Genomic DNA, 21029 nt, shown 5'->3' on the forward strand with positions numbered 1-21029 from the left:
TTATTTATTTATTAATGAGAGACATACAGAGAGAGGCAGAGACACAGGCAGAGGGAGAAGCAGGCTCCATGCAGGGAGCCCGATGCGGGTCTCAATCCCGGGACTCGGGGGTCACGCCCTAAGCCAGAGGCAGACACTAAACCACTGAGCCACCCGGGGATCCCTGATTCTTAGTTTTGTTGAGCTTTGACTCTTAAGCTGGTCAGTTTTCATAAACGTCCCATGTAAGTGGAGTTTTTGGTCAGTTTCCAAGAATGTTTCATGTATGCTCACTGTGTACTGGTCTACATATGTCCAACTAATCATGCTATGTTTTTAACATTTATGGAACTTTTCATTAACTAATACACTGAGAACAGGTAATTTTCCTTAAATACCTGAACACTGCAGGGCTGAAAGGTTTAGTAATTTACATTTATTCTTTGAGCTGGAACAATCACCAGTTTTTGTTTTTTGCTTTTTTCTTTAAAGTAAGAGAATATAATGAAATAACAAAATGTCAAATGAATACTAAACTGTTTAGTTTATAAATTTAAGTTCTTTTCTCCAATATTTAAATCTTCACATTGAATATTCCAAATCTGCTTATAATATAAAATACGAACTGAGGATCTCTAGGAATTAGTAAGGCTTTTGCTTTCTTTTATTGCTGTTTAGTTTTTATTTCACAATCATAAGCTTAACTCTTCAATCCAGCTAGACTTGGGAGGGGAGTAAGGAAAATATGGAATCCACTGCACTGCAGTGAGAGCATAGAGATTATCAGATTTTTTGAGCAGATGAGGGTAAAGGAGTGCTTTCCTGAGCTATCAAAGGAATAGACTGGTAGTTAAAGTAAAATACAAGTCAAATTTATTAGATTTATCTACAGTCAGCAATGGGGATCTTCCTGCTGGGCTTGTCACTCCTGGACCCAAACTGCTCCATCGTTTCCATTATATTCATGCTCTCTCTCACCTTGCCAAAGACCACCTGCCTGCCACCCAACCACAGTCTTGGCAGTGCAGATGAAAAACTGGGAATCGTTCGTGTTGGGTCCAGCATTTGCCACGGACAGGATGCCAGGACCCATGTGCTTCAGGATGAAATTCTCATCAGCCAATTTCTCCTCATAGGTGGACTTACCACAAGTGTCATGGCGTGTGAAGTCACCACCCTGGCACATAAGTCCTAGAATAATCCTGTGAAAGCAGGAACCTTATTACCAAATCCTTTCTTTCTAGTACCCACAGCAGGAAAGTTCTCTGCTGTCTTTGGAACTTGGTCTGTAAATAGCTCGAAAGTGATGCAGCTAAGGGGCTCCCGGTCCACAGTGATGTCAAAGAACGTGGTGGGACTGACCATGGCTGGGTGGCACATGTGGCTCTGGGTGGTAGTATCTGCAAGGCCAGGGCTCTTGTTTTCTGATCATCTGTTACTAATCTCTAGTAATTAAATTTCTGATATATAACTTAAGTAAACTGAAAGGGATGCCTGGGTGGCTCAGTGGTTGAGCGTCTGCCTTTGGGTCAGGTCGTGATCCCAGAGTCCTGAGATCGAGTCCCTCCCTGCATGGAGCCTGCTTCTCCCTCTGCCTATGTTTCTTTCTTTCTTTCTTCTTCTTTTTTTTTTTTTAAGGATTTATTTATTTATGATAGACATAGAGAGGCAGAGACACAGGAGGAGGGAGAAGCAGGCTCCATGCCAGGAGCCTGATGTGGGACTCAATCCCGGGACTCCAGGATCGCGCCCTGGGCCAAAGGCAGGTGCTAAACCGCTGAGCCACCCAGGGATCCCCTCTGCCTATGTTTCTGTCTCTCTCTTCCTCTGTGTCTCAAGATTAAATAAATAAAATCTTAAAAAAAATACAAATTGAAAATATTACATGAATACAAAAAAATCCTACAAAAATCCTATAAAAAGGATTTAAGATAAATACATATAATACAACAAAGTGGGATATTTCTCAGGACATACATGCAGAAAAAGATCGAGGTAAAAAGGAAGATGTATAAAAGAAAGAGAAACAAGAAAGACAATACTGAAGGAGAGAGAAAAAAAAAAAAAAGCTTGGGGCACCTGGGTGGCACAGTCAGTTAAGCATCTGACTCTTGGATTCAGCTCAGGTTGTGATCTCAGGGTTGTGGGATCCAGCCCCAAGTTGGGGTCCACACTCAGTGTGGGGTCTGCTTGAGATTCTCTCTCTGCCCCTCCCACAACTAATACATACTCTCTCTCTCTCAAATACATAAATAAATCTTTAAAAAATAATGACAAAACTTATGACCACTCTTAAAAGAAAAAGAAGAAAATAAACGCTTATATATTTTATTCTTACTTACATTGTATGAGGACACCTGCTCAGCCAACCTCTTTTCCCTTCCTGACAGTACATGTTCTTCATCCTTCTTATTAAATGACTTCCTTGCTTCTTGTGTTTCCTGAAGAATGAACACAGATAATATACTATTGAGCCATATAGTTAAGAAAAACTAAAAAAAAAAAAAAAAACTATTATTTTTATTCAGATTGAGTAATAAGAGACTAAACTAAGATTGATGAATCTTTTCCCAATAGGAATATATATACATATAGTTGATAAGGGATTGTTCAAGTTCTACTCTATGATTTTCTTAAAAACAAGAAGAAACCTGTTCAATCAACTAACTGGAAGAAATTCCTTATTTATCAAACCCGCAAAGGAGTTTGACAAACAATGATGACAAAGAGAATAATTAGGGAAGCCAGGGTGGCTTAGCCGTTGAGCATCTGCTTTGGCTCAGGGCGTGATCCTGGAGTTCCGGGACAGTGTTCTGCATCAGGCTCCTTGCATGGAGCCTACTTCTCCTCTCTCTGCCTGTGTCTCTGCCTCTCTCTGTGTCTCTCAAGAATAAATAAATAAAATCTTTAAAAAAAAAGAGAGAGAGAAAATTAGACTTTAAAAGAAATCCTATAGGGGCAACTGGCTGGCTCAGCTGGTAGAGCATGTGACTTGATCTGGGAGTTTTAAGTCTGCGCTCCACGTTGGGTATAGAGATTACTTAAAAATAAACTCTTAATAATACAAAAAAGAAATCTATATTATCTGTTTTTAAAACTCGTAAAGTCACTCTTTAGGTAGAAAAATAAGACAAGGTTTAAGGAGTTTGGAAAAGAAATAATACATCTATCTTTACTCACAGATGATGTGATTATGGGAAACTCCAGGGCAGCCCCGGTGGCTCAGCGGTTTAGCGCCACCTTCAGCCTGGGGTGTGATCCTGGAGACCCGGGATTGAGTCCCACATCCGGCTCCCTACATGGAGCCTGCTTCTCCCTCTGCCTGTGTCTCTCTCATGAATAAATAAATAAAATCTTAAAAAAAAAAAAACCTCCAAAGCATTTATAAAAATACTCCTGGAACTAATAAGCAAGTACACTACAGCAAAGCTGCAAGGATACAAGGACAATATACAATATATACCAACAATGAACAATTGGAATATGAACTTAAAAGAAAATTTAACAACAGTGCGTACACAAAATGAAGTACTTAGGTAAATTTCCAACAGATTTTAATTAGAAAAAAAGATTCTAGAGACTATAGTTCCAACCAGGAATGATGACAGCTCATAAAAAGACAACTGAAAACCACCATTCTCAAGCATATTTTATACTGCTGTTATCTGCTTAAGAAAACCAAGGAGGGGATCCCTGGGTGGCGCAGCGGTTTGGCGCCTGCCTTTGGCCCAGGGCGCGATCCTGGAGACACTGGATCGAATCCCACGTCGGGCTCCCGGTGCATGGAGCCTGCTTCTCCCTCTGCCTATGTCTCTGCCTCTCTCTCTCTCTGTGTGTGTGACTATCATAAAATTAAAAAAAAAATTAAAAAAAAATTAAAAAGAAAACCAAGGAGGTCATCTGCAATTTTTATCTTAATAATGTACAAAACAGTGCTTGGTTAACTCGGTAGAGCATGTGACTTTCAATCTCAGGGTTGTAAGTTCAAGCCTCACATTGGATGTGGAGCCTACTAAAAAACAATGCCGTATTTAATGAAGTATGTTAAAAATACAGAAATAGCTCAGTTCTTGTTTTCTTATAAATTTTTCCTAGGAAACAGAAGTTCTCATTTATTTATTTTTAAAGATTTTATTTATTCATGAGAGGCAGAGAGAGAGAGAGAGAGAGAGAGAGAGAGAGAGAGAGAGAGGCAGAGACACAGGCAGAAGGAGAAGCAGGCTCCATGCAGGGAGCCCGACGCAGCATTTGATCCCGGGACTCCACGATCATGGCCTAGGGCTGAAGGTGGCGCTAAACCGCTGAGCCACCTGGGCTGCCCAGATGTTCTCATTTATAAATATTAAGAGAACAATGATATTATGGTAAATAGAGACAAAAACTTGACCATCTAGGGATCCCTGGGTGGCTCAGCGGTTTGCTGCCTGCCTTTGGCCCAGGGCACGATCCTGGAGACCCGGGATCGAGTCCTGCGTCGGGCTCCTGGCATGGAGCCTGCTTCTCTCTCTGCCTCTCTCTCTATGTCTATAATAAATAAATAAATCTTAAAAAAAAAAAACAAAAACAAAACTTGACCATCTAATAGAGTTAATATATCTAGTCAAGATTGGGAGATGAGGGGGCAGCCCTGGTGGCCCAGCGGTTTAACGCCACCTTCAGCCCGGGATGTGATCCTGGAGACCTGGGATCGAGTCCCACATCAGGCTCCCTGCATGGAGCCTGCTTCTCCCTCTGCCTGTGTCTCTGCCTTTCTCTCTCTGTGTCTGTCATAAATAAATAAAATCTTAAAAAAAAAAAAAAGACAGGGAGATGAGAACATAATAGATGTCAATTTATACTGAACACGTCCATTTCTTTTTAAAGAGCAATCTTACTTCTTTAGGTCATGTTGGCTAAGTGAATGTGAGACTTAGTGGCATGGGAGATTATGCCGGGAAGTCAAATATTAAGAAGAAAGGTAAGTAGAGGGCAGCCCAGGTGGCTCAGCGGTTTAGTGCTGCCTTCGGCCCAGGGTATAATCCTGGAGACCAGGGATCGAGTCCCACATCGGGCTCCCTGCAGGGAGCCTGCTTTTCCCTCTGCCTGTGTCTCTGCCTCTCTCTCTCTCTCTCTCATGAATGAATAAATAAAATCTTTAAATAAAAAAAAAGATGAGTAGAAGAAATAAAAAATACATGGAAAAAATGAAAACAAAAATACAGTGGTCCAAAACCTTTGTAATGCAGCAAAAGTGGTCCTCATAGGGAAGTGGAGAGCAATATAGGTCCATCTCAAGAAGCAAGAAAAATCTCAAATAAACAACCTAACTTTATACCTAAAGGAGCTTGAAAAAAGAATAAGTGAAGCATAAAGCTAGCAGAAATGGTAAGATAGAGCAGAAATAAATGACAAAAACTAAAAAACAACAGATCAATGAAACCAGGAGCTGGTTCTTCAAAAAGAAAATTAATAAAATTAATGAACCTCTAGCCACATTTATCAAAAAGAAAACAGAAAGGACCCAAAAAAATAAAATCGTAAATGAGAGAGGAGTAATGACAACCAACATCCCAGAAATCATAAGAGAATATTATGAAAAACTAGATGCCAACAAATTGGACAATCTAGAAGAAATGGATAAATTCCTGTTAGAATGGCTAAAATAAAAAACACAAGAAATAACAAGAGGTGGAGAGGATGTGGAGAAATAGGAACCCTTGTGGACTATTGGTGGGAACGGAAACTGGTGCAGCCACTGTGGCAAACAGTATGGAGGTTCCCAAAAAGCTACAATTAGAACTATCCTACAGTCCAACAATCACACTACTAGGTATTTACCCAAAGAATACAAAAATACTAATTCAAAGGGATACATGCACCCTGGTGTGTAGGACCATTATCTTCAACAGCCAAATTATGAAACAGCCTGTGTCCATCAATTTATGAATGGATAAAGAAGAGGTGGTGTGTACACACACACACACACACACACACACACACACACAGAATATTACTTAGCCATAAAAAACAATGAAATAAAAAAAAAACAATGAAATCTTGCCATTTGCAATAACATGGATGGAACTGGAGAGTTTTATGCTAAGTGAAGTTACGTCAGTCAAAGGCAAATACCATATGATGTCACTCATATGTGGAATTTAAGAAACAAAACAAATGAGCAAATGGAGAAAAAAAGAGAGAGAGGCAAACCATGAAACAGACTCTTAATTGAAGAGAACAAACTGATGGTTACCAGACGGGAGGTGGGTGGAGGATGGGGAAATAGGTGATGGGAATTAAGGAGGGCACTTGTGATGAGCACAGGGTGAGGTATGGAAGTGCTGAATCACTATGTTGTACACCTGAAACTAATATTACACTGCATGTTAACTAACTGGAATTTAAATAAAAACTTAAAAAAAAAAGATGGTACCATAGGAATAATACAAAATAAAAAGAAAAGAAAGATGAGTGGAGAGAACCTGTCAAAAAGGAAATTTGGCTAAGAGCTTCCATAACAAAAATTAGTCATAAACTATACACAGGATCAAATATACAAGAAAATGAATAGCTCTCTGATACTGTGTAGTTTATGCCATAAATCTAAGTCTGTGGTACCATATGCTTAATATAGTATAGCATAAAATTTAAGGAGTTATTAATAGCCCCTTTATGAGTTCACTGTAATACTGAGCAAAACACTTTCAGTGCCCAAAAGAAGAGGATCTAAAGAACTCAATCACAGGGCCTAAAATCACCTGTCGGTTCACCTCAACTGTCTATTACAACCTTCATCTTCTGGACAAAAGAGAACTTGTGATTTTGACACATATACAAGGTAGGGTGTTAAAGTCTGGAGACCTCACCATATCATCCACATTGTAAGGAAAACACTGTGCATCTTACAACCAATTCTCCACAAAAATGACAGCTCCTTAAGAAGCTTTTTTCATTTTGCTATTACCTACACCCAACAGAATTCCTGGCAGAGAAGGTATTTGATTTATTGTTACAGAATGAAGATAGAAAGCCTCATAATTCTCATTACTGATGGACAGTAATGAGTTAAAACAGAGTTAGGGGCAGAAATGAAGTGTGGAACTACTCAAATCAAAACTGATAAAGCAAAAAAAAAAAAACTGATAAAGCTATAACCCTCGGGTACCAATTATTCAAGCATTTAAATTTGAATTAAAGGGAATTAAGCCTTCAGATGGAGTAAATTTCAAAAGTAGTGCCGGGGCATTTCTAATTTACAATGGTTCAATTCCTAATTTACAATAGAATATTTGGCAATAAGCAGAAATAGTCAATAATGTATTCTATCCATACTTTTTCTTTTTTCCCAAATTATTTAATGTACTAATGAAAGTGCTTCTTTTTAAAAAAAAAATTGAGGTGTAATCGATGAAATACTATATTAGTTTCAGGTGTATGATATAATGACTCGATATTTGTGTATGCTGTAAAATAATCAAAATAAGTCCAGGTATCATCCATCACTAAACACAGTAACATTTTTTTCCACCATGATGAGCACTTTCAAGATCCACTCTCCTAGCTAATTTCAGATATGCAATGCAGTATTATTAACGATAGCCACGGTGCTGTACACTATATCCCCATGACTTAATTCACTTTACAACTGGTAAGTTGTATTTTTGACTCATTTCACCCACCTTGCCCACCCCCACTTCAGGCAGCCACCAGTCTGTTCTTCATATCCATGAACTTGGGTTTACCTGAGGTAAGTTTGAGAGAGCGTCTCTATGCATCACTTAACTTGCTAGGCCAATGTGTGGCTTTGGTTTCATGGAGAGAGTGTGATGTTGTATATAAACACTAGGGGATTTTGAGTTATAGAAAGTTCTAGAATAGAACTACTGTTCATTACGTACCAGCCCTCTAGTTCCAGAAAAGTTGACCTCATAAAAGTTAGTTTTTCCTTCTATAAAATGAAGTCAGTAAGTCCATGTCTCTGGGTTTTCTTGAGATTTAAATGAGACAGCTCACTGGGAAATAGTAAGCAACTGGGATCACTTTCCTTATTTTCTTTCAGGGGGAAATTTGTATTTTCCCTTGGGAATCATAATTTTAAAAATAGTATCTTGAAATAATTATGCCTTTTATCTTTTCAAAATAGAGCAAACACGGGCAGAAATACAGGAACAAACAAACCCTCTTACCTTGGCTTTCTTCTCCCTGTCCGCTGGAGTGTCTGTCCAGACTGATCGATCTCCAGATTTGTCATCGGCTCTTCTCTTAAAAGTTCTGGGCCCAAGACCAAAGTCTTTCATTTCTGGAGGAAGTTCAGTCATCCATGACTCTCTTGTAATTGGTTTAGATGAATCCTTTAAGAGAAGTAAAAAGTGGAAGAAAAAAAAAAGGAGCCTAGACAGAGTGTGTGTGTGTATAAAATATTCTGTAAGTGGGCATGTTTCTTAATTGAGGCTTTAACATTAAAAAACACTTTATGAGAAAGAATTTAATATAAAGGATTGATTTTTTTCACATATGTTACAAATACCTTTGTCTAATTTATTTTTTTTTTTTTGATTTTGTTATCTTTTGCCATACCAAAATTTTTAGATAGGCAAATTTGCCAGTCTTTTCCTTTTTCAGCTTCTGGGTTACCTTACTCCTAAATTTTCTTTATATACATATATGCATATATTTCTTTCATGAAAGAAGCAATGTTGGAAAATTTAGATTTTTAATTCATTTTGCCTATTTCTCAGAGTACAGTCTTTTTAACACTTACATTGTCTCCTTTGGTCAATTTTTCTTTCATTCGTTGGGCTCTTTTTTCAAACTCTGTTGTGACGCTATAGTTAACTGGTCCTTTTGCAGGCATTGGTCCAACAATGTCCTCATCTTCACTACTATCTGTTTCCTTTTGAAATAAGATATTACCTTTAAACCAGGAGCAGAGCTACAGGTTATAGAAAATGATCCTAAATTGCTTAAAATTTCACCAAAAACTGATTACCCAGAGACACTAAAACAAAAATGCAAACAATATATTGCTAGCTAATTGCTGAGCAATGAGGGCCTTTGCCTTGCCTTCCTAAAGTACACAGAACAGAGATGACAAAATCACGGAATGTGGATTGTCCCCACCCTCCCATGTCCATGGCAGGCCTCATTAAATTATTTCTGCTTTCCTCCTGATGGATACAGATGTGGCCTCACAGTTCTTCTTAATATAACGGCCCAGGTAGTTACTACCAACTGGTCAGAGATGACACAAGTTGAAACCATTTTCGTTCCTGGTACAGAAAGAACTCATTGGAATAAGACACACACAATTAAGACATTCTTGGAAACTGTATGAACTTTCATGACTCAGCACAGTGCACTGAAACACAAATGCTGTGCAACAGCCCCACAAATACTGGCCCAAATGAGTTAACTTCGTTCCCAAAGTATCCCCGTTACTGTAAAGATATAATAGTATTGTAATAAGTGAATTCAATTTGCTTTCAATAAATCATTTTATTTAAGATTTTGAGAGAGAGAGAAAGAGAGAGAAAGAGAGCGTGAGCACGAGCAGGGGGCGGGGTAGAGGGAGAGGGAGAAGCAGACTCCCCGCTGAGCAGGGAGCCCCACATAAGGCTCAATCCCAGGACCCCAGGATCATGACCTGAGTTGAGGGCAGATGCCCAAACGATTGAGCCACTTAGGCATCCTCAATAAATCACTTTGTTTTTTATTTCATTTTATCTTATTTTATTTTATTTATTTGAGAGAGAGTGAGAGAATAAATCATTTTAATAAAGAGTTTATGTATAAGACTCTGTGTTAAATGCTATATATATTCTAGGGCTTGAAACAGTCCTTTGTCCTCAAGGAGGAGAAGGTTAAGATGAACAATAATAAGACATCTGTCCTCAGCTCTGATGGGCAGCTTCTTGCTCTTATTTTTTCAAACTATCAGGATCAAGCTCATTTGTGTTGTTTACATGTTCCCCACTAGATACTCAGTGGTAACTTTCTATCTGTGGTTTCTTCTCTGCACCCTTAAAGCAATTGCTATTGGTATAAATAATTAGATAATTACATATCTCTTGGCTTACTCTAAATCACTTACGCACACAAGTACACTCACTTTAACTATGGACTTTGGTATACAATGCACCATTTGATCCTTTTAACAAAACTGTGAAAAGGCATTATTATTCCGGTTTTCTTTTCAAAGGAAACCTAGGTTTAGAGAAGTGTATTTAGAAAGGTTAAACAACTTGTTCAAGGTTATAAAACTGGTATTTAAGATGAAAATATTCTAAGATTGAGGCTAGTATGTTTTCTACTTACACCAGAGAATGCCCTCTATTTTTTTTTTAATTTCAACTGTTAATGTTTAAACCTTAAGTGTTTATAGCTCATCTCTACAAAGGTAAGCTCTTTGATGTCAAAAACATTATCTTTTTTTTCAAAGACATTATCTTAAACATATTTATAGCACTTACAAAATGATACTTGGTGACATCATAAAATGACCCAATATAAAAAATATAATGAACTTTTACAACTATAAGAGGCATGATATCAATATAGTATTGAAATGTAAGATGATGGGATATGCAAATGGTATTTTTACTTCCATAGAATAAGAGATGATTTTTAAAGATAGAATATGGCACATCTTGTACATCATGGTAGGATGATGCCTGGAATTTTTATTTTTTTATTTTTATTTTTTTCAATGGAATTTTTAGAAATAAAAATCGCTTAGGGTGTTGGGAGTTATAAACTAACTGAGGGGTAAGGGAGCAAACCGAAAATTGGGCCCAACACACTAAACTGAAAAAAGAAAACTGGAATCATAATCCAAATCTAATCTAGATACCTAATCATTTTGGTGTCCTGGTAAAATTTTTTTTTTAAAAGGTGAGTTATTTTATCCAGAAATACAGTAGAAATTATATACCTTACTAGTTTATACTTTGGACTATAGTTAGAACTAGTTCCAAGGCCTCAATTTGCCATTGTATTAGCTCTGTGACCTCAGATGTGCTATTTAGCCTTTTTAGGCCTTAGATTTATGTCTTTTATTTATTCATATATTTTAAGATTTACTTATTTATTTGAGAGAGAGATGGGGGGAGGGGGAGAGGGAGGATCCTCTAGCAGATTTTTCTCTGAGCGTGGAGCCTAACTTGGGACTCAGATCCCAGGACCCTGAGATTATGGCATGAACCGAAATTAAGAACCAGCTGCTTACCTGACTGAGCCACCCAGGTGTTCCAGATTTTTGTCTTTTATTTTATTTTTTAAAAAGATTTATTTATTCATGAGAGACACAACTGAGAGAGGCAGAGACACAGGCAGAGGGAGAAGCAGGCTTTTTGCAGGGAGCCAGATGTGGAACTCGATCCTGGGACTCCAGGATCATGACCTGAGCTGAAGGCAGGCACCCAACCACTGAGTCACCCAGGCGTCCCAGATTTTTGTCTTTTAGATCAGGATTATAACAGTTCCAACCAGTAACTGCTCTATTTTTAAAGAGAACCTCATGTGTTGTTCATCCTCTTTGGAGCCACATCTTTCTTAGGAACCTGGGAACTTCCCTAGCTCCTGGGGGAAAATGTTGATAATTCTAAGCCAATCAATTTGGTCAAATTCCTTTTGCCTACCTGACTGGCCAAGGGATGGGCATGTGATCCATATCTGGCCAAAGAAACACGAGAAGAGGTCTATAGGTACTCTACAAATCTCAGCTATTGTTAAGGGCCAGGCCTCTAACACGAAAAACAGCTTTCATATTTGACTCTAAAATCATTTGACCTATCTTTTCATAAAATGACTTAACTCCCAGCTTTGTTATGTACAGGCACCAGAGCTGTAGAGGTAAGAGCTAATTTTATAGCAAAGATCATTGTCAACAAATTCCTCAGCTTTCTCTTTTTCAGGTCAAATCACAATTTTGTAAACTTTTCATCATGTTCTATTTCCTAGCACTTTAAAGCTTCTCTTCAAGGATGAGAAGCACAAATAGGTAACACCTTTGTCAACATGTTATTGCTTTGTTATTTGTCTAACATCTCAGTTCTGGGACAAGCTTTTGATTTCATCTATCTACCTTACAATCCTAGATTAATGTGAATAGGACTGCATATTTGTTACATTTGAATTAAGTGATTACAGTTATTATTCTATAATAATATAGAATATAATATAGAATAATATAATAATATAGAATAATAATAATTCTATAAAGTCTTGAGTTTGCTACATCTTATTCTTTAATCAGAAATTTTCCAAACCTCAGAGTTGAAATATGATGATACTTGTTGTCCTGGATCATCTCTGCCTTTGTCACTTTTCTGTGTAGATTTAATAAAACCGGGTGGTAATGCAGGACCTATTAACGGCCTGAAAAATAAAATGTACCATTACCATTCTCCCTGACTTCAAAAAGCAGTTTTTAGAACAGAAGTTCACAAATATAACAAAAAGCCAAATAATAACAAATGTTGAAAATGAGAATTTTATTTAACATATTATTTTTTATAACCTATTTTTCCACTTAGTAGTATCTTAAAAATATCTGATTTTCTCATTTTTACTTTCTAGTTGTTAGTCAATGCTAAGATACTAAGCCAGTAATTCTCAATCTTTGTGGCAGTAGTGGTTTTTTTTTAATAATTTTTTTTTAATTTTTATTTATTTATGATAGGCACACAGTGAGAGAGAGAGAGAGAGGCAGAGACACAGGCAGAGGGAGAAGCAGGCTCCATGCACCGGGAGCCCGACGTGGGATTCGATCCCGGGTCTCCAGGATCGCGCCCTGGGCCAAAGGGAGGCGCTAAACCACTGCGCCACCCAGGGATCCCTGTGGCAGTAGTGTTAAACCCACTTCCTAAAAGAACTACATTAAATAAAAATAACAAGTTTTTAAAAAGCCCTTATTAAGAAAAAAAATAATAAAAGCCCTTATTAAGAATTAAAGCCCGTGGAGATCTTTTTCTATTTTGTGCCTTAGCTTTTTTTTTTTTTTTTTTTTTTAGGATTTTATGTATTTATTCATGAGAGACACAGAGAGGGAGGCAGAGAGGTAGAGACATAGGCAGAGGGAAAGGCAGGCCCCCTGCGGGGAGCCTGATGTGGGACTCGATCCCAGCACTTCGAGATCACGACCTGAGCCAAAGGCAGACACTCAACCACTGAGCCACCCAGGAGCCCGGCTTTCACTTTTGATAGTCACTGTCCACCAACACACTCTTTAGGGGGAAAATAATTATAGTCAGAACTCCTTAAGTAGAAATTGACTTCTAAAAACATAAACAGTGCACTCAGACAACAGATGTTGGCAATTTATGGTTACATGTGCCATGGTAGTATAAAAACCTAAACGCTGTCCTCACTAGTAGTTTAATAATGATGTGGAGGTGTACAAGAATGAACATAAGTCATGTAAGAGACCTCCAGACAAGGGTAAAGGTGCTGTGCTAAACACATGTCAACCAGAGCACCTCTGTGTTTCCTCCAAACAACCCTAGTTGGGGTAGGTCACTCCATTTTCCAGGTGAGCAAAATAATGCCCAAGGACATCACAAACAAGTAAGTGGCAGAGCTAGAGTTTGAACCCTGGTCTCCGTGATGCCAAAGTTCATTTTCTTTCAAGCTGACCTACTGCCACATTTCTGAGGGAACTGACATCACTCCAAATGGGAGAGGTGTCTAAAATCTGGGTCTTAAGAGAAAGCCTTACATCAGGGAAAAAACAATAGAAACAAGATATTTTCTACTCTCTTCTGTGCTTTCAAGTTTCTTGGTCCTTTCTTTCATATGTGTTTTTCCCAGAGACATCACTGTGCCAGTATTACCAACCAACATGGCACTGAGCTGAATTTTCCAGGTTGCCCTGTGTTCAACTAGAGCCTCACAGACGAGGTTCCTGGCAGAGGAAAAACAGTACTGAGAGTCAGCAGGTGTGGGTTCTGATCCTGGCCATTTAATAGCCAAAGTATAACTCTCAAGAAAGAAATTGCTGTGCATCTAATAATGTGTTTTCTTGAATGTTATGCCCTGGCAGTCAGCAAATTTTCTGCAAAAGGCCAGATAGGACATTTTAGGCTTTGAGGGCCATTTATGGGTCTCTTAGGCATGCCTGTCTTTGTTTTTTAAATGACCCTTTAAAGATCATTCTTGGCTTGGGGGCAATACAAAATCAGTAGAGTCTTCCCTATTAATTCTAAAAGGACCAAAGTCACGTGAAAATTGGAGCTGACAAATGCGATTACAAAGTTTGAATATTAAAATGTGTAGGAATGCCTGGGTGGCTCAGTGGTTGAGGGTCTGCCTTCAGCTCGGGGCATGATCCCAGGATTCTGGGATGGAGTCCCACATCGTGCTCCCTGCAGGGAGCCTGCTTCTCCCTCTGCCTATGTTTCTGCTTTCTGTGTCTCTCATGAATAAATAAATAACATCTTTTAAAAAAAAAGTACAATAGTCTGAGAAGAAGACTATATACTTACTTGGGGCCAGGCATGATGAAAGAGACATACACACACATATGTATATATATATATATATATATATATATATATATATATATAAATATGAAATCTCGATCATCACAATAATTTTGAAAGCTACTTGTTAAACTATTTTTCAGACGGCAAATTTGAGGTACAGAGAAGTCAAATTGTTTAATGGGGGCACAAAGGAATTGCTTCTTCTATCATGAAGTAACTAAGACAGCATCTGATTTTAAAGTCAAATACTACGATTGCAGCCCCAGGTCTACCAGTCACTATGTGTGCAAAACCTTATCTATTTAAAAAAAAAGGAGGGGGCAGCCCAGATGGCGCAGCAGTTTAGCACCTCCTTCTGCCCAGGGCGTGATCCTGGAGACCCGGGATTGAGTCCCACATCGGGCTCCCTGCATGGAGCCTGCTTCTCCCTCTGCCTGTGTCTCTACTTCTCTGTGTCTCTCATGAATTAATAAATAAAATATTAAAAAAAATTCTCTAAAAAAAAAAAAAAGGAGAAGGAGGAGAACGTTCCAATCAGTCTACTACAAAACACTCTTGTGAGCATCAACTAAGAGATACGGAAGTTTTTATAAACTATAGAAGTATTTATACACAATTAAATAACCATTTTTGTTATAGGAAACGACTACTTTTTCCTATGCATTTCAAATGTTATATAAATTTGTAAGTTAAACAACAATTTCAGATAACTCTTTAATGAATTAACAAGCACTAACTGAAATATTTAGAAGAGACAGGCTTGAACTATTTATTATACGTTATCACCTTGGAGGAGAATCATCCTGCTTTTTAAATCCAGGAGGAAGAGCTGGTCCAAAAAATCCTTCATCATCATCATCATCATCATCATCTTGATTTCTCCTCTGTTTTCTAAAAACACAGTAGTGCAATTTTATGCAAATTATTTTACAGAGAAGTTTTAGGTTTTAAAGGAAGCATTAACTCCAACTAGTTGTATAAATACTGAAACAATAAATTAATCTTGCCCAATAAGAACAAATGGATACCACAGTAGATCTTATACTAACCTTTTCCTGGAATTTATTTTTGGCCAAGGATAGAGATTGGTTAATTCTCTATACCAGGAATACTGTATCACTTTTCTGTATTTTCTACATTGTTAAAGATTCTACTTGCTGAGGTTTCAGACAGTCTACTTGCTATACGTTTTTGAACAAAAAGATAATGACTCTGATTTTAATCTCATTCAGGAAGAGTTTTAAGTTGCTATTTCTCTCTCTTAAGATCTTTAAAATGCAACCAAAAAACTACCCAATACTAAACAAAGATTTCACTTCTTATTTACATGCACCTACGGTAAGTAAGGTAGTTAGAGGGAAACCATTCATTTACTTAAGCAAGAACCATCTACTGCATTAACATTTTTTAAAAGAAATGCTCTGGTTTACTTAGAATATGTAGTCACTTCAGTAATACCTTCAGGAAAATCCTTTCTCTAAGAATTTAATTGAAATTCTAGGTATCTCTACAGCTATCTACTACTAGAATAAATTTCTTTCTCCAATGTATAGCTCAACGAGGCAATACTGTATGAAAGGATTTCTTCCCATGCAGTAAAAATACAGATATGGTGTTCTCTGACTGGCTACCTGATCCAGCCAACGAATACTAGGTTTGAAGCTTGGTTTATCATTTAAGTGACTGACCTTGCCGTTGGACCAGTGTCATCTTCTTCAGATTCCTGATTTTCTTCTTCGTACAATGAACTACTGTCTTCATCGCTGTCTGAGGACTCCGAGCTACTGCTTTTATAATTAGGGGGCAGAGCTGGTCCTGCAACTAAAGAAAATTTCTTGTATAAGTCCTAACTAGCCACAACTATTTCAATGAACCCCCTCGCTGACATACTTTCTTTTCTGATATTTTTTTTTTTTAAAATTTTTATTTATTTATGTCAGAGAGAGAGAGAGAGAGAGAGAGGCAGAGACACAGGCAGAGGGAGAAGCAGGCTCCATGCACCGGGAGCCCGACGTGGGACTCGATCCCGGGTCTCCAGGATCGCGCCCTGGGCCACAGGCAGGCACTAAACCACTGCGCCACCCAGGGATCCCTTTTCTGATATTTTTTATTATCATTTATTTATTTATTCATGAGTTAAGACAGAGAGAGAGAGAGAGAGAAAGAGAGAGAGAGAGGCAGAGACACAGGCAGAGGAGAAGCAGGCTCCATGCAAGGAGCCCCATGTGGGACCCGATCCTGGATCCCAGGATCACACCCTGAATGGAAGGCAAATGCTCAACCACTGAGCCACCCAGGCGTCCCTTTCTTTTCTGATATTAACAGCGTTCCCTGAATATCTCTTATTACGAATTTTTTAAAAAGATTTTTATTTATTTATTTATTTATTTATTTATTTATTTATTTGAGACACAGAGACACAGGCAGAGGGAGAAGCAGCCTGCTGGTGGGGATCCTGATGCAGGACTTGATTCCGGGACCCCGGGATCACAACCTGAGCCAAACAATTGCAGATGCTTAACCACTGAGCCACCCAAGCACCCCTTATTATAAACTTTAATCTTATTTGTTCCTGTTTTGTATGTGGTGGTTTTGTCTTTTTAACTCTAGGAAGATAGAAATCGTGTCTTATGCAGTATGAGATTCACAAAAAAAATTAATACCCAAACTTATAACTGTAATTTCCCTGACATCTTAAAATTTTTCCATTGGTTGCAACTTCGGTTGGTGCAACTGCCAGAATAGTTTTGTGACCTTTTGCTCTTACAGACAGCATTTGATAGACAATACTTATGTTATGGTGCTAACCAAGCAACAAACTTGCCATTCCATACTCTAATATAGCGATAATCAAAACTATCCATTCTGATTTCTTTCTTTTTTTTTTTTTTTTTTTTTTCCCATTCTGGTTTCTAATTAAGAACCACCACTTTAAAGAGTAGCTTTACTGGCATCATCATACTTCTCAATTTTCTTTTTGAAATGTTTTTTCAAGCAGAAACAAAAATTAGAGTCACTCTAAGCTCTACTGCTTACCAGTGGAGAGAGACCCAGAGAAGAGGATGAGGCTGCACCAGAATGGGGATGCCAGGGACGGGGGTGTGGTCTTCTGGACCCACTCACAGTGACTTGCTCTCACTTTACAACTTAGCAAAATCACAAATTACCACATGATGCCACTGCATGATATGATGATGTCACACCTGTCTCTGTTGAACCTGAGCAGCAATGCTAAACCTCTACTGCCAGTTCCCAAGACTGGATGTTTATTGCAATCTCAAAAATATTTTTTAAAAAAGATTCCAGGGCCCTTTCTACAGAGATTCTGATTTAGCTGACCTGGAGTAGGGCCTGAAAATATGATATTCCAAAGAGCTTCCCTGGTATGCTTTCATTCAATATTAGTAACAGCAAAAGCTTGAAAATAATAAATAAAAGAAATAACATGTCTTGAGTTCTGATGTGCCTCTGTACTTTTTTAAAAAAGTAATCTCTACACCCAACATAGGGCTAGAATCTACAACCCTGAGATCAAGAGTCATATGTTCCACTGACTGAACCAGCCAGGCACACTTCTATGCCCTGTTTTAAGAGATTCACATGCAGGGGCACCTGGGTGGCTCAGCTGGTTAAATGTCCAATTCTTGATCTCAGCTCAGGTCTTGATCTCAGGGTCATGAGTTCAAGCCCTGTGTTGGGCTCCATGTTGGGTGTGGAACCTACTTAAAAAAAAAAAAGATTCACATGCATTAACCATCAATTTATTTGATTCTAACAACTCTATTAGGGAAGTGTCATAATTTCTATCTTTGAAATGAGGAACCTGAGGCAGAGAGCAACTTGCTCAACTTCACACAATTAAATAGGAGAGTTGTGATATGAATCCAGGAGTGTGATTTCAGAGACTATACCCTTAGTCACTATACTAAACAACATTCAGCAAACAGTCAACATTCATCCATTCAACAAATACTTGCTGAGTAAATACTTCCACAAAAACAACATAAAAAGTAAGCAAATATAAAGAGTGACCGTGAATATGTGGGAAAATAATTTTAAAGACAGATGTCAGGGAAGGCCTCCCAGAAAAAAACATTTGAATGAAGACTTGGCCATCCAACAATCTGAAGGAAGAACATTCTAGATGGAGAAAAAACATTTGAGATGACACTGGCCATCCAACAATCTGAAGGAAGAACATTCTAGATGGAGAAATAGTAATTGCAAAAGTCCTATGGAGAAAACAAGCTTGATATGCTTGAAGGACAAAAAGACTTGTGTGGCTAAAGTCAAGTTAGCAAAACAAGATGAAGTTGGGATAGTTTAAAGGGGCCAGACTGTATGCTTTGGAGTCAGACTCCTTGGCTTTGAATTCCAGCTTAGCTGGTAACCAGCTGTGTGATCTTTTCTTTTCTTTCTCTTTCTTTAAGATTTATTTATTTATTTGAGAGAGAGACAGAGAGCTCGTGTGCGCAGACACACACAGTGAGGGGAAGGGAGAGGGAGAATCTGAAGCAGACACCTCCCACCCCACACTGAGCAGGAATCGGACATGGGGCTTGATCTCACAACCCTGAGATCACGACCTGAGCTGAAACCAAGAGATGGTTGCTCAACCAACTGAGCCACCCAGGAGCCCATAACATACTCTTGATCTATAAAATGGAGTTAATAATATTTCCAATATACTCTTGATCTATAAAATGGAGTTAATATTTCCAATATAACAAGTCCATTGTGAAGATTATGTTAACACATGCAAAGCATCTAACACAGTAGGTGGAATATAATAAGCACTCAATACATACTGATATGAGATGTGGTAAGGAGTCTGGGCTTTAATAACAGGTAGTCACTGAGAGGTTTTAATTCTGGAGAGACATAATCTGAGTTGCTTTTTTGGATTCTTCTCTCACATTTAGGCCTTTCATCCATTTTGATTTTATTTTTGTGTATGGTGTGAGAAAACGGTCCAGTTGGACTCTTCTGCGTGTGGCTGTCCAATTTTCCCAACACCAGTTGAAGAGACTTTTTTCCATTGGTTATGCTTTCTGCTTTGTCAAAGATTAGCTGACCACAGACTTGAGGGTCCGTTTCTGGGTTCTCTATTCTGTCCCATTGATCTGTGCGTCTGTTTTTGGGCCAGTATTTTACTGTCTTGATAACTGCAGCTTTTTTTTTTTTTAAGATTTTATTTATTTATTCATGAGAGACACAGAGAGAAAGGCAGAGACACAGGCAGAGGGAGAAGCAGGCTCCATGCAGGGAGCTCGATGTGGGACTCGATCCTGGGATTCCGGGATCACACCCTGAGCTGAAGGCAGATGCTCAGCTGCTGAGCCACCCAGGCGTCCCTATGACTGCAGCTTTGTAATAGAGCTTAAAGTCCAGGGACTGTGATGCCACCGATTTTAGTTTTCTTTTTCAACGTTCCTTTAGCTATTTGTGATCTTTTCTGGTTCCATACAAATTTTAGGATTATTTGTTCCAGCTCTGTGAAAAAAGTTGATGGTATTTTGGTATGGATTGCAGTGAATGTATAGATCACTCTAGGTACCATACACATTTTAACAATATTGGTTTTTCTCATCCATGAGCATAGAAGGCTTTTCCATTTCTTTGTGTCTTCAATTCCTTTCATGAGCATTCTATAGTTTTCTGAGTACAGATTTTTTGCTTCTTTATTCCTAAGTATCTTATGGTTTGGGGTGTAATTGTAAATGGGACTGATGCCTTCATTCCACTTTCTGTCTCATTGTTAGTCTATAGGAACGCAATGGATTTCTGTGCATTAACTTTATATCCTGCTACTTTGCTAAATTCCTGTATAAATTCTAGCAATTTTGGAGTGGAGTCTTTTAGGTTTTCCACAGAGTATCATGTCATTTGTGAAGAGTGAGTTTGACTTCTTCTTTACCAATATGGATGCCTTTTCTTTCTTTTTGTTGTCTGATTGCTGAGGCTAGGTCTTCTATTTCTTTCTTTTTTTAGCATTATCTTATTTATTTGACAAAGAGAAGGAGAGAGCATGAGCACAAGTGGGGGGAGCAGCAAGCAGAAGGAGAGGGAGCAACAGGTTTCCTGCTGAGCACAGAGCCTGATGTGGGCTTGATCCCAACACCTGGGATTATGATCTGAGCCGAAAGAAAACACCCACCGGACTGAGCTACCCAGGTGCTCCAGAGGCTAGAACTTCTAGTACTATACTGAACAACAGTTGTGATAGTGGACATCCCTGCCTGACCTTAGGGGGAAAACTCTGTTTTTTCCCCATTGAGAATGATATTTGCTGTGTGCTTTTCGTAGATGGCATTTATGATATTAGGGTAGGTTCCCTCCATTCCTACACTGTGAAGAATTTTAATCAAGAAAGGATGCTGTACTTTGTTAAATGCTTTTTATGCATTGATTGAAAGGATCATGTAGTTCTTTTCCTTTCTTTTACTAATGTAGCATGTTACATTGATTGATTTGCGGATGTTGAACCACACTTGCAGCCCAGGAATAAATCCCACTTGGTCGTGGTGAATAATCCTTTCAATGTACTGTTGGATCCTATTGACTAGTGTCTCGATGAGAATTTTTGTATTC

The 21029-nt window shown here is 38.4% G+C and overlaps 1 protein-coding gene and 1 pseudogene across 1 annotated transcript in view; both read right to left on the minus strand.

The window, feature by feature from the left end:
- The window catches only part of GPALPP1 (GPALPP motifs containing 1), a 40277-nt gene that overhangs the window by 7467 nt on the left and 11781 nt on the right, over window positions 1-21029 (minus strand). Inside the window, exons 2-7 of the mRNA XM_055336004.1 lie at window positions 16127-16259; window positions 15225-15329; window positions 12225-12333; window positions 8720-8851; window positions 8145-8309; window positions 2322-2420 (exon numbers count right to left, since the gene is read on the minus strand). Of these exons, the coding sequence (XP_055191979.1) occupies window positions 2322-2420; window positions 8145-8309; window positions 8720-8851; window positions 12225-12333; window positions 15225-15329; window positions 16127-16259 (743 nt within the window). The remainder of the gene's footprint in view (window positions 1-2321; window positions 2421-8144; window positions 8310-8719; window positions 8852-12224; window positions 12334-15224; window positions 15330-16126; window positions 16260-21029) is intronic.
- On the minus strand, window positions 862-1344 carry LOC129516532 (peptidyl-prolyl cis-trans isomerase A-like; annotated as a pseudogene).

Source organism: Nyctereutes procyonoides, unplaced genomic scaffold, assembly GCF_905146905.1.
Source record: "Nyctereutes procyonoides isolate TBG_1078 unplaced genomic scaffold, NYPRO_anot_genome, whole genome shotgun sequence".
In the NCBI taxonomy this organism is placed as follows: Eukaryota; Metazoa; Chordata; class Mammalia; order Carnivora; family Canidae; genus Nyctereutes; species Nyctereutes procyonoides.